General features: G+C 38.5%; 1 protein-coding gene across 2 annotated transcripts in view; it reads left to right on the forward strand.

The window, feature by feature from the left end:
* UNC5D (unc-5 netrin receptor D) overlaps window positions 1-13,541 on the forward strand; it is a 173,343-nt gene that overhangs the window by 135,506 nt on the left and 24,296 nt on the right. For both annotated transcript variants that reach the window (XM_076358781.1, XM_076358782.1), the window contains 2 exons: window positions 1,268-1,645; window positions 4,189-4,273. In XM_076358781.1, the coding sequence (XP_076214896.1) occupies window positions 1,268-1,645; window positions 4,189-4,273 (463 nt within the window). The remainder of the gene's footprint in view (window positions 1-1,267; window positions 1,646-4,188; window positions 4,274-13,541) is intronic.

The raw sequence follows: 13,541 nt of genomic DNA on the forward strand, positions 1-13,541 counted from the left end.
TATTGTGGGTGGGTGGGTGTGAAAGTATCCCCATGTCTCTTCTCTCTTCAGAAAAGTGAAATATGTTGCAGAGTTTGGGTTTTTTTTGTGGTGGTGTTTTTACAGTTCCTCACCAAGCGTAAATTGCCAGAAATTGGAAAACGGGCTTGGTAGACAAGGATGTTTGAAGGATGTTTACTCATTCATTTCAAATTCCAGGCCTTTAATTAGTGTAATGTAATTCTCAATGACTGTCTCAAATAGTAACTTTCTCCTTTGCTCAGTTTGCCACTGAAGCCTTGTTTTGAGTCTGGGGAACTGTTTGTTTGACTTAATGTTTCAGAAACATTAGTTCTGGATACTCTGAAAATATCTGAGTGCACCACTTTCTCTTATGCCAGGATGCTGTTAGTTCAGTTTCATTTACTTTGGGTTCTCTGTCTGTGGGTTTTTAAATAAGAGCATTTGTAAACTAAACAATTCTGCTAAAAAAAAGGCCAGTTCTCTGTTCAGTTTGCTGAGAAAAGAGAGCACAATACTGACATACAGACAATGGATTAGAGTGATCCAAATTTTATTCTTTGGAGAAATGTATTTATAATGTTAGCACCCCAACCTGCAGTCCCTTAAAGTGATCAGATTTTCAAGGATGCAGTACAGATAGATAATTTCCAGAAAATTATTTACTTTGGAAAACTTCTATTTATTAGAAACAAACCAACCAAAAACCCCCACAAAAACAAACAAACAAAAAGACCAAACCAGCTAAAGGATTCAGGCCCTAAATCTATCCATGCCTTCTCTTTTTTCCAGAGTGTTTTCTGAGCTAAAATGCTCCTAAATGAATAACTGTAGTATTTTTCCGTATATTACTCTTGTCCCACTTTCTTTTCAACCCAGTTTCCCTCAGGCATGAAGCTATTGTTTCGTGTAAGCTCACGGGAAAGGTCTGCAGGAAGATGTGTTTTCACCCAATGGGTTTTAATTTAAAGAAAAAAAAGAAAAAAGGCATACGCACAAACCTGAATCCAAAACAAGAAGGAAGTTCCTTCTTGGATTCGTGCACTCTGGAGTTGTCCAAAGTGCAGAAAACATAGCGATCAAGTACCTGTTAGATCTATTGCATCATTTAATCTGTTTTTTAACATTACCTTATGTGATTTTGAGCTCTGAGCGTATCAGGAAGGAAGAGCAAGTCAAAAAGGAAATGGTGGAGAGGTCAGAAAGAGGTTTCAGATTTAACGTCTTAATACAGTAACTAACTCCCTGATCTGCTTCGTTCTACCAGGTAACTCCCTGCTTTTGAACTCATCCATGCAGCCTGACTTGACAGTGAGCAGAACATACAGTGGACCAATCTGCCTGCAGGATCCCATGGACAAGGAGCTAATGACAGAGTCTTCACTGTTCAACCCACTGTCAGACATCAAAGTCAAAGTTCAGAGTTCATTCATGGTGTCCCTAGGGGTGACAGAGAGGGCTGAATATCATGGAAAGGCACATTCTGGGACTTTTCCTCATGGGAATAATAGAGCTTTTGGTACAATACAGGCTAGAAATAAGGCTACATATATTCAGAACCTGTCTTCTATTTCAACAAGAAGCGAGCTGAAGACAACTGCCATTTTTGGACACCTGGGTGGCCGTTTAGTGGTTCCAAACACAGGTGGGTAGATCCTTTCTCATTAAAAGCATATAAAATAATTTCAGATTAAGCTTTTTTTGCCTGATGTCATGTTCTGTAACTAAAGGAAAAAAAGGAAAGAAAAGAAAAAGTAGGGGCTCCCTTAATGCAGATTTTGGGAAGTAGAGCATGTTGCCCACACAGGAGATGACTGATCAGAACAAAGCTTGGGATGAGTCGTAAAGAGGCATTATGTCTATTTGAACTGTTATAAATTACTGCTTCACTTGATGTCTTCAGCATGAAAGTCCTATTGATCAAAGCTGTTGCTTACTTGGATCCTGATCCAAAAGAAGGGCTCTCCAGGAAGGCAGTCGATATTGGATCAGCATCTTGTATAACGGGGTCATATTCAAAGCAGAATCTACATCAACATCTGACTGCGTTAACATTGTCAGGCTTCATTACATTACTGGTCTGCAGTATCTAACAAACCGATGTCTCTGGAGAATAGCTTCCACTCTCAGTGAAAACTCGTGTGGCTTTCGTTAGCATTTACTCCTGACTTTCTGGTTTTCTCTTTCTTTTAGCTTAATAGCTTGACAGATTTCCACAGTGGGGCACTTCAAAGTCAACTGGCATTTCAAGATTGGGCTATGCACCGAAACATCGCAGTAGAGATGCTCAATTTGCATTGTTTAAGAAGTAGAATTTGTTTTGTGACTTCAGAGTTTTGAGACACGTATTTTAGACTTAAGAAATTGTTTGTTAAATTAGCTGAAAACATAAAGGCACCAAATCAGAATCAAATAAAGGATGTTAAAATCATAGTCCTGCAGTATGTTGCACTACATCACTATGTTTGTATCATGCTGAATAAAATCCCTTATGTTGGATGCTTTCTTTTTCAAAATGGCAAATGTAGCAGAAATAGCCAGCTACCACCATTGCTAGCTAAGAGGATCTCTTCCAAACTCTTTATTCACTTGAAATTCAACTTTGATTTCATTTGACTAGTGTGTCCAGGCTTATCTCTTAGTATCTAGTTGAACTGAATGCTTTAGAGCATTTATCCTTCATGTTTCATAAAACGGGTACTTTAAAGGGTACCATAAAAAATGTGGTCTGTATTTAGAGAAGATTGATAACAGTATATAATTCAGGGATATAATATTTCATGTACAATCATGCACAACATATGGAATGTGTTCATTTCTTCACAGATTATGTTCAGGAATGAATATTACAAAGGCAGAGGCACTAAGTCAATTAAGCCATAAATGAAGAAGTCCCTCATACTATAAATTTAGCTACTTATATAATGATAGTCCCGTCAATTAGATTATTTAAATACCTATTTGGTCCGCTTGCAATTTATGTACTTCCTTCTGCCTGATTATGTAAGATCAAATTTGCTAGCCAATTGTAAATTATAGTGCAGTCATGTTAGTACTTAGCTGAGGTTCTGCATTGTTTGACATACGCAAAGTAAAAGCTAGTCTTCCTGTATTGAGTATGCTATACAACAGTTTAATTTCACTGGTACCCGGTGGAAAGCATCCTTGTTAACTTCTAATTTATACTAGTGGAGTAAAAGGAAAATCATATCACATGGATTCACTAGTTGTTACGTATATGAACAAAAAGGTATGGTGATTTCCATGCAAATTCAGATTAATTTGGTTAGGTAGTCTCTCCATTATGAGATTCCTTGTGATCCTAGAATTATTAGATTTGATTTCAAAGTCAGAAAGGGGCAAAGAGGTTTCAAGAAAAGTTTAAACCATGATCATGTCTTGTAAAACATGGACCTATGCAGATGACAAGATGTGTACCACTAAGAGGCATTTTGGCAAATACGAGTGAAAGAGCCAACAAATGATGAAAATCTTTCGTAACTGGCTTGCCCTTACTGCCTTGCAGAAGCTGGCAAAGGCTAACTTAAAAGTTACCAAAGGCACACATGCTTTTGACTCTATTTATTATTTAAGGGGAAAAAAAAGGAAAAGAACAATTAAATAGGGAACGCAAAAGAGCCTGTTCTGTTGCTGCATCAGATAAAAGACTGTATCAGGGTAACAAGACCATCAAAATGACTGGGATTACAAACCACTCTTGCTGGAAGCCTTAAGGAAACAGCTGATGGTACCTTTTGTTTCCATAAATGATTCCTTTTTGTATAAGTAGTGAAGCAGACAGTCTCTGCCTGTACCCAAGGAAGAAGAGAAGCCTTCAGTCACATCTAGACTATGAATCCAGTGTCATTTAGTGACACAAAACAATGGGAAGTCAACTATTTAAAAGCTCTGTTGTAGCAAGAAGTTTTTAAGCATATGAGTCTATATAGTTCCAGGCTGTAAGACAGTTAAATATTAATAACTACGTGGATCATATTAATAATGTATTTTCCTTTACATTTATTATCCAATCTGATAATGTTGTAGTCAGAACCACTATTTCAGAGGAGCATTCTTCTGCTCTAGTAGGTGGCCTTTCTAGGTCTTGTAAATCAGAGGCAAATTGTGCATTGTTCTTTACGTCCAGTGCCTTTCCCAAAGATAAGTTCTGCCTTTGCTCTTTTGTAGGAGTCAGTTTGTTGATACCACATGGAGCTATTCCTGAAGAGAGCTCATGGGAAATCTCTCTTTCCATCACTCAAAAGGAGTCCAGGTAAGAAATAAATAAAAAACCTCACACACATCCAGAATCTGTGGAACTATCTCATTTAATGCATTTCTTGTCAACACTGTCTAAAGGAATGGAATGTGCAAGAGTCACTCCATCTTCCCTGTTGCTGGTGTGACCACACTGTTGTGACATATGCTGTATCTGTATAAATGACAGCAAAAATGATCTTTGTGTGATGCTTCTGTGAAATCACATGGAATTATTGCAAATGGATGTGATACCTTGACGAGACTGATGTATGATATGTGCTGAATTCCGAGTCAGTGATTTTATCATTTTTGATTTGCAGGCTTACGGCATGCAAGTCTAGTAACAGCACAGGTGCTTTCATTAATTACTTATAGAACCTTTGGGTCCATAGACTCTTGTGCAGACAACAGGTTAAAATTCACTATCCAGGTCATCAGTCTGAATGACCCTGTTGTATGTAGGTACTGAATTGTTGTTACTTCATGACAGATGTTTGGTAGCCTAGATGATGCGAATAAGTGAATGCTCAGGACCATTTCTTAAATTACTTTGTTTTATAAATCACCATTAAAATCTGTTCCCCAGCTGGATTTGCCAGCACCAGCTGATGAACAGTAGAAATTAAGCTGCACTTTGATCCTTAGGGTTTTTTTTTTCAACGTTGCGTCTGGTGGGACAAGAAGGTGATGTTTGAAATACTGGTGGTCTTTCATAAATAGACAAGTTAGTTCTCTGAGGTTCTCAAGGTTTCAGCTCTGTCATATTTATTTCAAAGACAAGAAGGAAAAAAAGGAAAACAAACAGAAGAACTATAGTTTTGGCAAATGCGGGTCATTGGGGTTTTTTAATGTTGCTGCACCATGTATGTTGCAAATGTCTGTTGTACAAAAGAAACCTAGCTCATTTCTAGATGCTTTTAAAACTTTAAAAATGTTCTGTTAGATGCATGGCACTAAATTCTGTTGCAGCTGCACATGTGGGCGTTTTCATCGATGCCACTGCAATCACTTCAATTGCCTTCATTCTGCATTAGAAAGACAATGGAATTTGGCCCAAAGTGCCTTGCTTTAGAATGGATCTTCCCCTTTATTTTTATGAATAAACATGGCCAGAGAAACAGATGGTTTTAGCAGATTTTGATAGCTGTTCCCATAAAAAGACTTCCTAGCAGCTTTAATTTTCACACAACATGGATTATAAAGAATCAAAGTGCTCTGCGTTCTCTTTGAGCCTGACAGACCACACATCAGCAGAACCCAAGTTTAGTTCAGTTTGCTTGCTTGGTTCACTCGCTTTCAGCTAGAAACTGATCAAACCCTACAAGAGAGTAAAATTACAAAACTGGTGTGTAATTGAGTGTAATTCAGGAAATGAAGAGAGCTTCTTTAGTCTAAGTGTAGCATTCTCACTAGACTAATACCTGGATTCGGAGGGAAGGTAAAGCTTATGAAATGCTAGCCATAGTGTTGAACTGTGGAGATTGGTAGAACATATTGTCATATTTAGACCTACGGTTGTTTTTTTTTTCTTCCTTAAGACCATTTTTTTGTTTGTGGTGGGTTTTTTTCATGAGGTAAAAGTTTGCATTATTTAGTTTCTCAGATAAGTTTATTCTAAAGTGAAAACTTCAGAGAACTATTATGTTTGGTTCTTGGCAAGTTCCATGTAAATTTAAGGGACATGAGAGATACCAGGGTTTGCCCTACTCTCTTTAACAGCTGAGGTGAAAAGTGCTAGAAGAGCTTAGGGTAAAAAGTGCAACCATTCATTAACTAAATAATGTGTCTAGTTGCCAGACCGCCACTGGAGTGGCCCACAGTGGCAGTACTGGGTTGCAAGTTGCCCATGAAGAACTAAAATGCATTTGAAGTTAAGACTTAAACATCTTGTCTGAAATTCCAGTAGTAGAAGAATGGGAGAGAAAAACAGGAGTTTGATCTCAAGTTACTGTCTAGACACTAAGCAATACTTAAGATACCTCTCAAATTACTAAAGCTTTTAGTATTATTAATGACTAGTCGTGCTGTCTACTGTCAGCATGAAACCTCCACCTATTGTCGTAAATACTTTTCCCAATTCCTCTCCCCATGCAAGCATTTGAGTTTGAACAATACATTAGAAACTTATCAGTTTGTTTTGCTCCCATTTCCTGCCTGTGTCTTCCAGGAATTTGTGTCCTTTTGCAGGTAAAATACAGGTAAATATACCCTGTCACTTAGCTTCTTGGTGAGGTATTACTCAGGAAAGCCTGCCACTGTCATTCTGGCTTACATACTTTATTCAGGTATATCCCCTCCGATCCCCGGTTTAAGGAACCTTGATGTTACCCTTAAAAGATTAAGTGTCAGCAAACATAGAACATTCAAAAATCTTGGGCTCAGCCTTTGACTTGTGCACTACACTCTGCTATGTATGATTTAAGGCTTTGTTTTCATTACCACTAAGTACCACCCACCTTCTTCACTTACTGTTTACAATGGGTTTTCTTTATTTTGTGACTCTGTCAAATCTAAGTAGAGTCAGTTGAGTGCCTGGATGAGACCTCAGGAATATACTCATACTGCAGGCAGCAGAAATGGCAATTTACATCTCTTTTACAGTGCTGTTCACCTTGGCATCCCTTCCCTTTTCTATGCTAGATAGAGCTCTACTGCTGCAGGTAGGCCTCTACGACTAAACCAAACTTCTCACCTCCTGCTGTCACTAAAGGTATGTAATGATGGTTTTAAAGAAAAAAATCATTAAAGCCAGAGTCTTTCCCCCATTTAAACCTAGAGGAACATCTAGGTACCAGACATCAACTTCTAAAGTAGTAAGGTATTCTGTGTCCTTAAACTGTCACATGCTACTCTTCCACACTTCTGAACAACCATGTTTCAGCAGTGGACAAAGCAATCTCTCTACTGCCCTTCTCTGGAGGATAAATAACTACTAAATCTTTTGAGATTGTCAGATGAAAAGTGACAGGGATAATCAAATTTTATTTAATTGAAATAAGCTACTGAAAAGCACTCTACAGTCCCCCCTTTTGAGTCGTTGCCAGTCAGCTGCTGCATCTTGTGTGCATCTCTGCAAGTACAAGACCATGTCTTCATCCAGTGAAAAGTGTCAGAGATACTTTAAACTTGCTGAGGAACTGGTATGTGCAGATTCTGCAACAGGGCTTGTTAATTCTGTAATGCAGCTTTGTTCCACTGAGGCTTTTCAGTTACATTTTCTGATTTTTTTTTTCCTTGCTCTAATCTAAACTTCTCTTGAATTGATTTCTTCTATTTTTGACGTTGAATCTTTCTGCTGCTCCTAATTCTGCATGAGGCTGGCAAATTGTAGTTCAGTAAGTGCACTGACAGAATTTATTGGTCCTACCTTCACATCCAGTCTTACAAGTTGCAGTGAGGCACTCCAAACAATATTTTTGCAAAAAAAAAAAAGTTCTTAAATAACTTTCTTAGCTTTCTCAAACTACACTTTCATAATTCACATTCCAAACAGAGCTAAGTGAATAATCTGTAGTGTATACTTTAATTGATTAATTTAAGGATAATTTCAGGAGATGTTGGTCCTGGTGAAGAGTGGTTCACTGATTAAGCCTCACTTTGAGTGCTTGTGAGAGGGACAGTTTTTAGACATAGTAGTCAAGGGCAGGTTTGTACAACTGAAGACAGGAGAGTTGGTTATAGTGCTTTACAGCAGTTATTTCTCTTACCTCCCTCACCTTAAATATACATTCAGCTAAAAGCACTGAAAAATTGGTGGGTATACCTGAGGAGATGTGGAAAGACGAAAATAACTGCATATACAGTAAATATTTACTTACAATAACTTACAGCCGAACGATTGCTGGAATTTTCCTTTAGGAACTGAAAGACACAGAGCTGCCTATAAATCCTGAAGCCTAGAAATATTTTTCAAAACTTACAGTGAAATCTATTTTTTTTCTCCTCTGATTTCTGAACTCCTTCGTGAAAACTCTCATAGTGTATCCCCATCTGCTGCCACAGGGTTTTGATCATTTTCAATGAAAGATTAAGATATGTAAAAGGAAGGAAGAAAAAAAAAAAAAACCCAGCTGTTTTATCTGCAATGGTTCTGCAGAAATGAATTAAAATAGGTTAATTAAAAACAAGCAGCAAATTTTGCCTACAGTTTTCCTTTTTTGTGGGCAGAAGCAGAGGCAGCAAACCAAACTGAAGATTATCACAGGGAGATTTTTCCTTCCTTCTTCTTCAAAGTGAAATTCTATAAAGTGAGACAAAAGCAAACATTCTCCCCCCACCCCAATCAAAATACTGTATTTTTCTTCACGTAGTTGAGACAAGATTGATGTATCTTTCGCCCATCTGAACTGGGTGGAATAAACCAGACTTTTCTAGCAGCTGCAGATTGCGCTGACGTGTAGGGAGCCTTCTCCTTTATTGCCCGTGGGCTCCCGTGTTTTGAGGGTGGGAGGAAACGCCAGCAGTTCAGAATTAGTACCCGATTTATATGTGTGTGTGGAAGATGATAGACAGAAGTACTAAACCACACTGCAGCGCTGCTATATAAGCATGTGGGCTGTCATGCAGATATCACTAAAATGTAGATGATTGTTCATCTGGACAGGCACAATGCCTGGATGTGGAGGAAGGGTAAAATAGTGGATTAGAGAAAGAGGATAGGTTTTCTTTACTTCAAAAGTTTGAAGATGTATCACCATTAAAAATGAAGTCGCACAAGTTGTATGGTAATCAGTGGAATTTAATTGTGGTGGTGTTGCAGAGATGTGAACTCACCATAATAGGTACTTTATGCATCTTAAATGTGTGTGAGAGAACAAGGATCGTATTGTTCAGATTTAGATTATTTAGGACTAGTGGGTTAGCTGTCACTTCTATTCTAATCTTCCTTTAGCTATTGAAGTAGGTTGGTATGAGATATACATTAAAAGACAGAGGAACAGAGATGATATGGGATCTGATAGAGCTATGCTGAATTCACTGTCACTTTGTAGTGGGGGGGGGGGGGGGAATTCCTGTCTGTGCACTACAGATACTGTGATGAGATTATCAGCTGGTTTTGCTGTAAATTGATACAATCCTCTGGGGAATGAACAACTCATTGTATCCTAAACAGAAATCAAATTCAGGTTTGAAAATTCTTTAGTGTCTCATGTAACTGAACAAATCAGTGATGGAACTGGTGGTCCCTCCAAAAAGATGCCAAACCATAAAGTCTTAGGGACACATATATGGGCTTCACTGCACAGATCCTCTAGGATGCTTCTTGCAGCTAGAATTTCCTAAAGAACCACTGAAGGACTACTTACGGAGAAAAATAGCTAAGCTCAACCTTCAAACACCAGACACATGCTTTGATGCTGGCAGAAAGTACAGGTTATTGATGTTTGTGAAAGAAACAACAAAGCTATTGATTCTGGCCCAAGTGAGAATTAGAGTGAATGTCTCTTGCCTCCTTGCATAATTCTGACTTCGTACTTAAGCCAGAAAGACTAAGCGGAGCTACATTGGAACAGAGATCACTATCTGCTGGTTTGTTCCCTGAACCAGAACGCCTCAAGATGCGTCACTGAAGTTAGTTACAGGCTGCAGGGAATTACAGCTAGTGAGTGGTTCTGTGCAGTTAGAAACTGTCACTTGGTTAACAGAACTGGGATGCGTAAGTCTCAGCACTGTTGGCTGGGAGATCTTCTTGCTAGCTGTATCCAGCCAAGAATCAGCCAGAGCCTGTAGGTAACTTACATGGAAGGACTCCTCACCCCTAGGCCAATGTTAACATCCCCCCATCCCGAATTCTCCCCACCAAGGAGGCAGGTCAGGTATATTCTTCAAGAAAAGCAAAACAATATTTCAGTAGATATGACAGCAGCTCCGTGTGGACGATAGCACCGAAATACTTTAGGATTCTACTAGACATTGCGTGTCCATTCACAACAGCCTGTTCTTGAACCCCACATGCTCATCACGGAAGAGCTTGCACAAGGTCTAGTGTGTGGCTATCGTCTTTAAAATGCTAGTGCTCCACAACCACCTGCTGCCAGCATATGTGCTTGAAGAGGCTTTAGAATTGAAAAATAAATAAAAAATACATACTGCAATCCAATTAGATTGTTACAAAAAGAGAGAAGTGTTTGCCAGCTGTGGCAGAGTAGCTGGTCTTACTGGGGTCTAGAAATAAGATGAGAACAGCTGGAACAAAATCACTAGAAGCACTGACACCTTTTACATAGTGTGATGCTTCAGCTTTGAGCTTTCCTTTTTATAGAGGGAGCATAATACTCTGACTAAAAAAAAAATTGAAAACTCTAAGAAAAAGAGATGTTGGAGAGAGGCAGGCTGAAAAGCAGCAAAGTACGATTATTATATGCTGAGCCCTATGAGGAGTAGATGTTCTTGAATGCAGTGAAAGGTTTGATAGTCCAGTCAGAAAGGGCTGATAATCCAATCATCTCATGATAGAACCTGCTGACAGGGTGGGAGGATATGAGGCATGGGCAAGTATTTGGGATCCTGGGTTCTGGTCCCAGTTACGTTACTGATTCACTTTGAAGCAGTAAGCAAATTTGTTGCAGTTCTCTTACGTGCCTTTAATGCATGTAGAGCTCTATAAAATACCCTGTGTGAAAACTGTATCAAAGAGAAAAATGTCAGTCTGCAATTATTCAGATAATACAGTGTCCTTGTTGAATGCGGTCTGTATTCCATACTTAAATAACAAGGTTAACTGAGCTATAAGAGAAGGCAGAATCTGCCCTGAAATATTTGTATTTTTCCTGGTGGCCATTTTTTTCTATTTCTCCTTTCTCACAAACTTTTTCTCCTATGCTACACTCTACATACTGTCATTTTAATAGTATGTTTCCAATACCATACCAATTGCAATGCGAGAAAAGATGAGAATAGCCAAAGTGATTCTTAATTAAGATGACCATTTAGTCACCTACAGTGTAAACAAATTATTTTTCTTTACATGTGCCAGTATAAACTGTAAAGATTTGGGTCCCTGAATATATAGAAACCCTCACACCACATTCTTCCATCAAACATAAAGTTGGGAGTTGTACAAGTATATTAGTGTGTTTGGTTAGTATCGTACAAAAAATTCTTAGAAACTCTGACTGTGCCTCTATATTCTAAATATTAGAAAAAAGCATAACTGAGATGCAATGATTATGAAAATACTGTAAAATAATGGTTTTCAGAGATTCCAACCGTACAGTCAAAATAAGAGTGGGAAGATTAGAGAGTGGAAAAATAGAAGGAGAAAAGAAAACTGAGAGGACTGAGAAGACCAGGTCTCATGTCACTACTCCCCCTGTTTTCTTTGTCTTTTTTTTGGTAGGAATTTAGCAGAAATGTGAAGGTTCAATGGTGATTGAACACATTTGGAAGCACAATATGAAAAATGGAATGTATTTCTGATGCACACTTAACTTCGAGTGTCCAACACCTATATATAGTATTCACACACTGGCGTTTGCATAGTCAGAATGAAACAAGTCAGTCTTAGCCAGACTTAAACATATTTTGTAATTACATAATTTGAAAAATCAAAGCTTCATAAATGTATGCATTTACACGCAATGTGGTATATGAACGGGACAAATAATGTACCTTTATTTTCCAAGGGCAAAATTTTCTCATCTCACAAAAGCAGCCCACAGCAATAGAATCCATTTCAGCTGTAAACTGCTGACTCAATGGGTATAGAGTTTAAATATCATGCTGTTCCTTTTTTAAATTGATTTTTTTTTTTAAACCATGAATTTATTTTGCTGTTTTTCCATCACGTTCACTTGTATGAGTGTCGGTGCAAAGGGGAGGGAAAAAACAGTATTTCAGTGTCTGTAGCAGTCTGAAAGCAAGTATTTTTGCCATCCAAGGAGTGAACTGCAATGAGAAATCCAGGCTCAAGGCACAGATGTGTTCATTACCAGACAGTCTTCACTTCCCAGGTATCACGGTTCATTTAGGAGCCTGTTATGCCATTAGGTTCTCTGTTGCAGATGCTTATGGTAAGCCACTGAGAGAGTAAATATTGAAAGGCAAATATTAAATTCTTCTCTGAAACTGATTGCATCCAGAAAAAAATGGACACTCAGCATTGTTTCCTCTTCACTTCCTTGCTTTTCCAATTAACCTTCACAGTATTCCAACATGGAATTTTAATGGAGCAGTGCTTTGGGATGGAATGTGCACCTTGGTACTACCACACCTGCAACTCAGGGCCTCTGCACAGCAGAAAGTGACAAGAACATCTAGCATTTGTAGCACCATTTGCTGCTTCTTTAGGCTAGGCTGACAGACGCACAATCAGCTGCTTTGGCAGCTGACATGAACGGGGCTTTGAGCAGCACTAGACCTCTCCTTGAGGGACTAGCCCCCCTCCCCATAAAGTTTTCTCAGTATTCTGGCTTCAGGTACAAATGTCCCTCTAGCAGCAATTTCTAAACCGAAACTGAAACTCTAAATGCAAGAAACCTCTTTACTAGTACTTTGTAGAGCGCAGAACATTGTGGGGTGAAATTCCTGATGTTTCTTTCTAGTGTAGTATTTTTAGAAAAAACATTTTTTACATTTTTGCTCAGCAGTAGTGGCTATTTGTCTGTCTTTTACTGGAAAACTTAGACACCTTTGATTTTGATGGATTTGAGGGGACAGATCTTGTTACTGATGTGTTTTACCTTGCAGCAATGGGAATATTAAACACTTGCATTTGGTAATGTTTCCCTTTCCTGCCTTGCCTAATAAATGGCTCAGAACTGCATGCGAGTCGTAATACCATGTCAGTTATTACACAGAAAGACTCTTGCTACTTGCAACAAGTGTGAGAGTTCATCTAATTAACTGATTTCAGTTCATTTGGCATTAAATAACTCCCAGAACTCCCATATGTTTGTCCAATATGTTCTACAAGGGGAATGATTCTCTAAAAGCAATTAAATAGCCCCTTTCAGACTAGCTTGTCATTGGTCATTCACACACATCCCTGCCATTGCTCTCTCCATGATGTATGCAGTCAGCAATTACACCGAGTGACCCTGGAAGTCTGCCAGTGGCTGTGACCAGAGCCTGCACTATTTCAGTGACTGTGGCTTTTTCAGGTTTTTTATTTTTTTTTTTTTTAAATGAGGTGGGTGGGAGGGCACTTGGTAGACTACAATTGTAGTCTCCCAGTCATCTTTTACATCGACTTTGCTAGGCTGCTACCAGGACTCTCCTACCACTATTGATGTTATTTCTTTTTGTATCTTGTATATTTGTATTTTGTTTCATTCTTGATG

This window comes from Aptenodytes patagonicus, chromosome 24, assembly GCF_965638725.1.
Source record: "Aptenodytes patagonicus chromosome 24, bAptPat1.pri.cur, whole genome shotgun sequence".
NCBI lineage: Eukaryota > Metazoa > Chordata > Aves > Sphenisciformes > Spheniscidae > Aptenodytes > Aptenodytes patagonicus.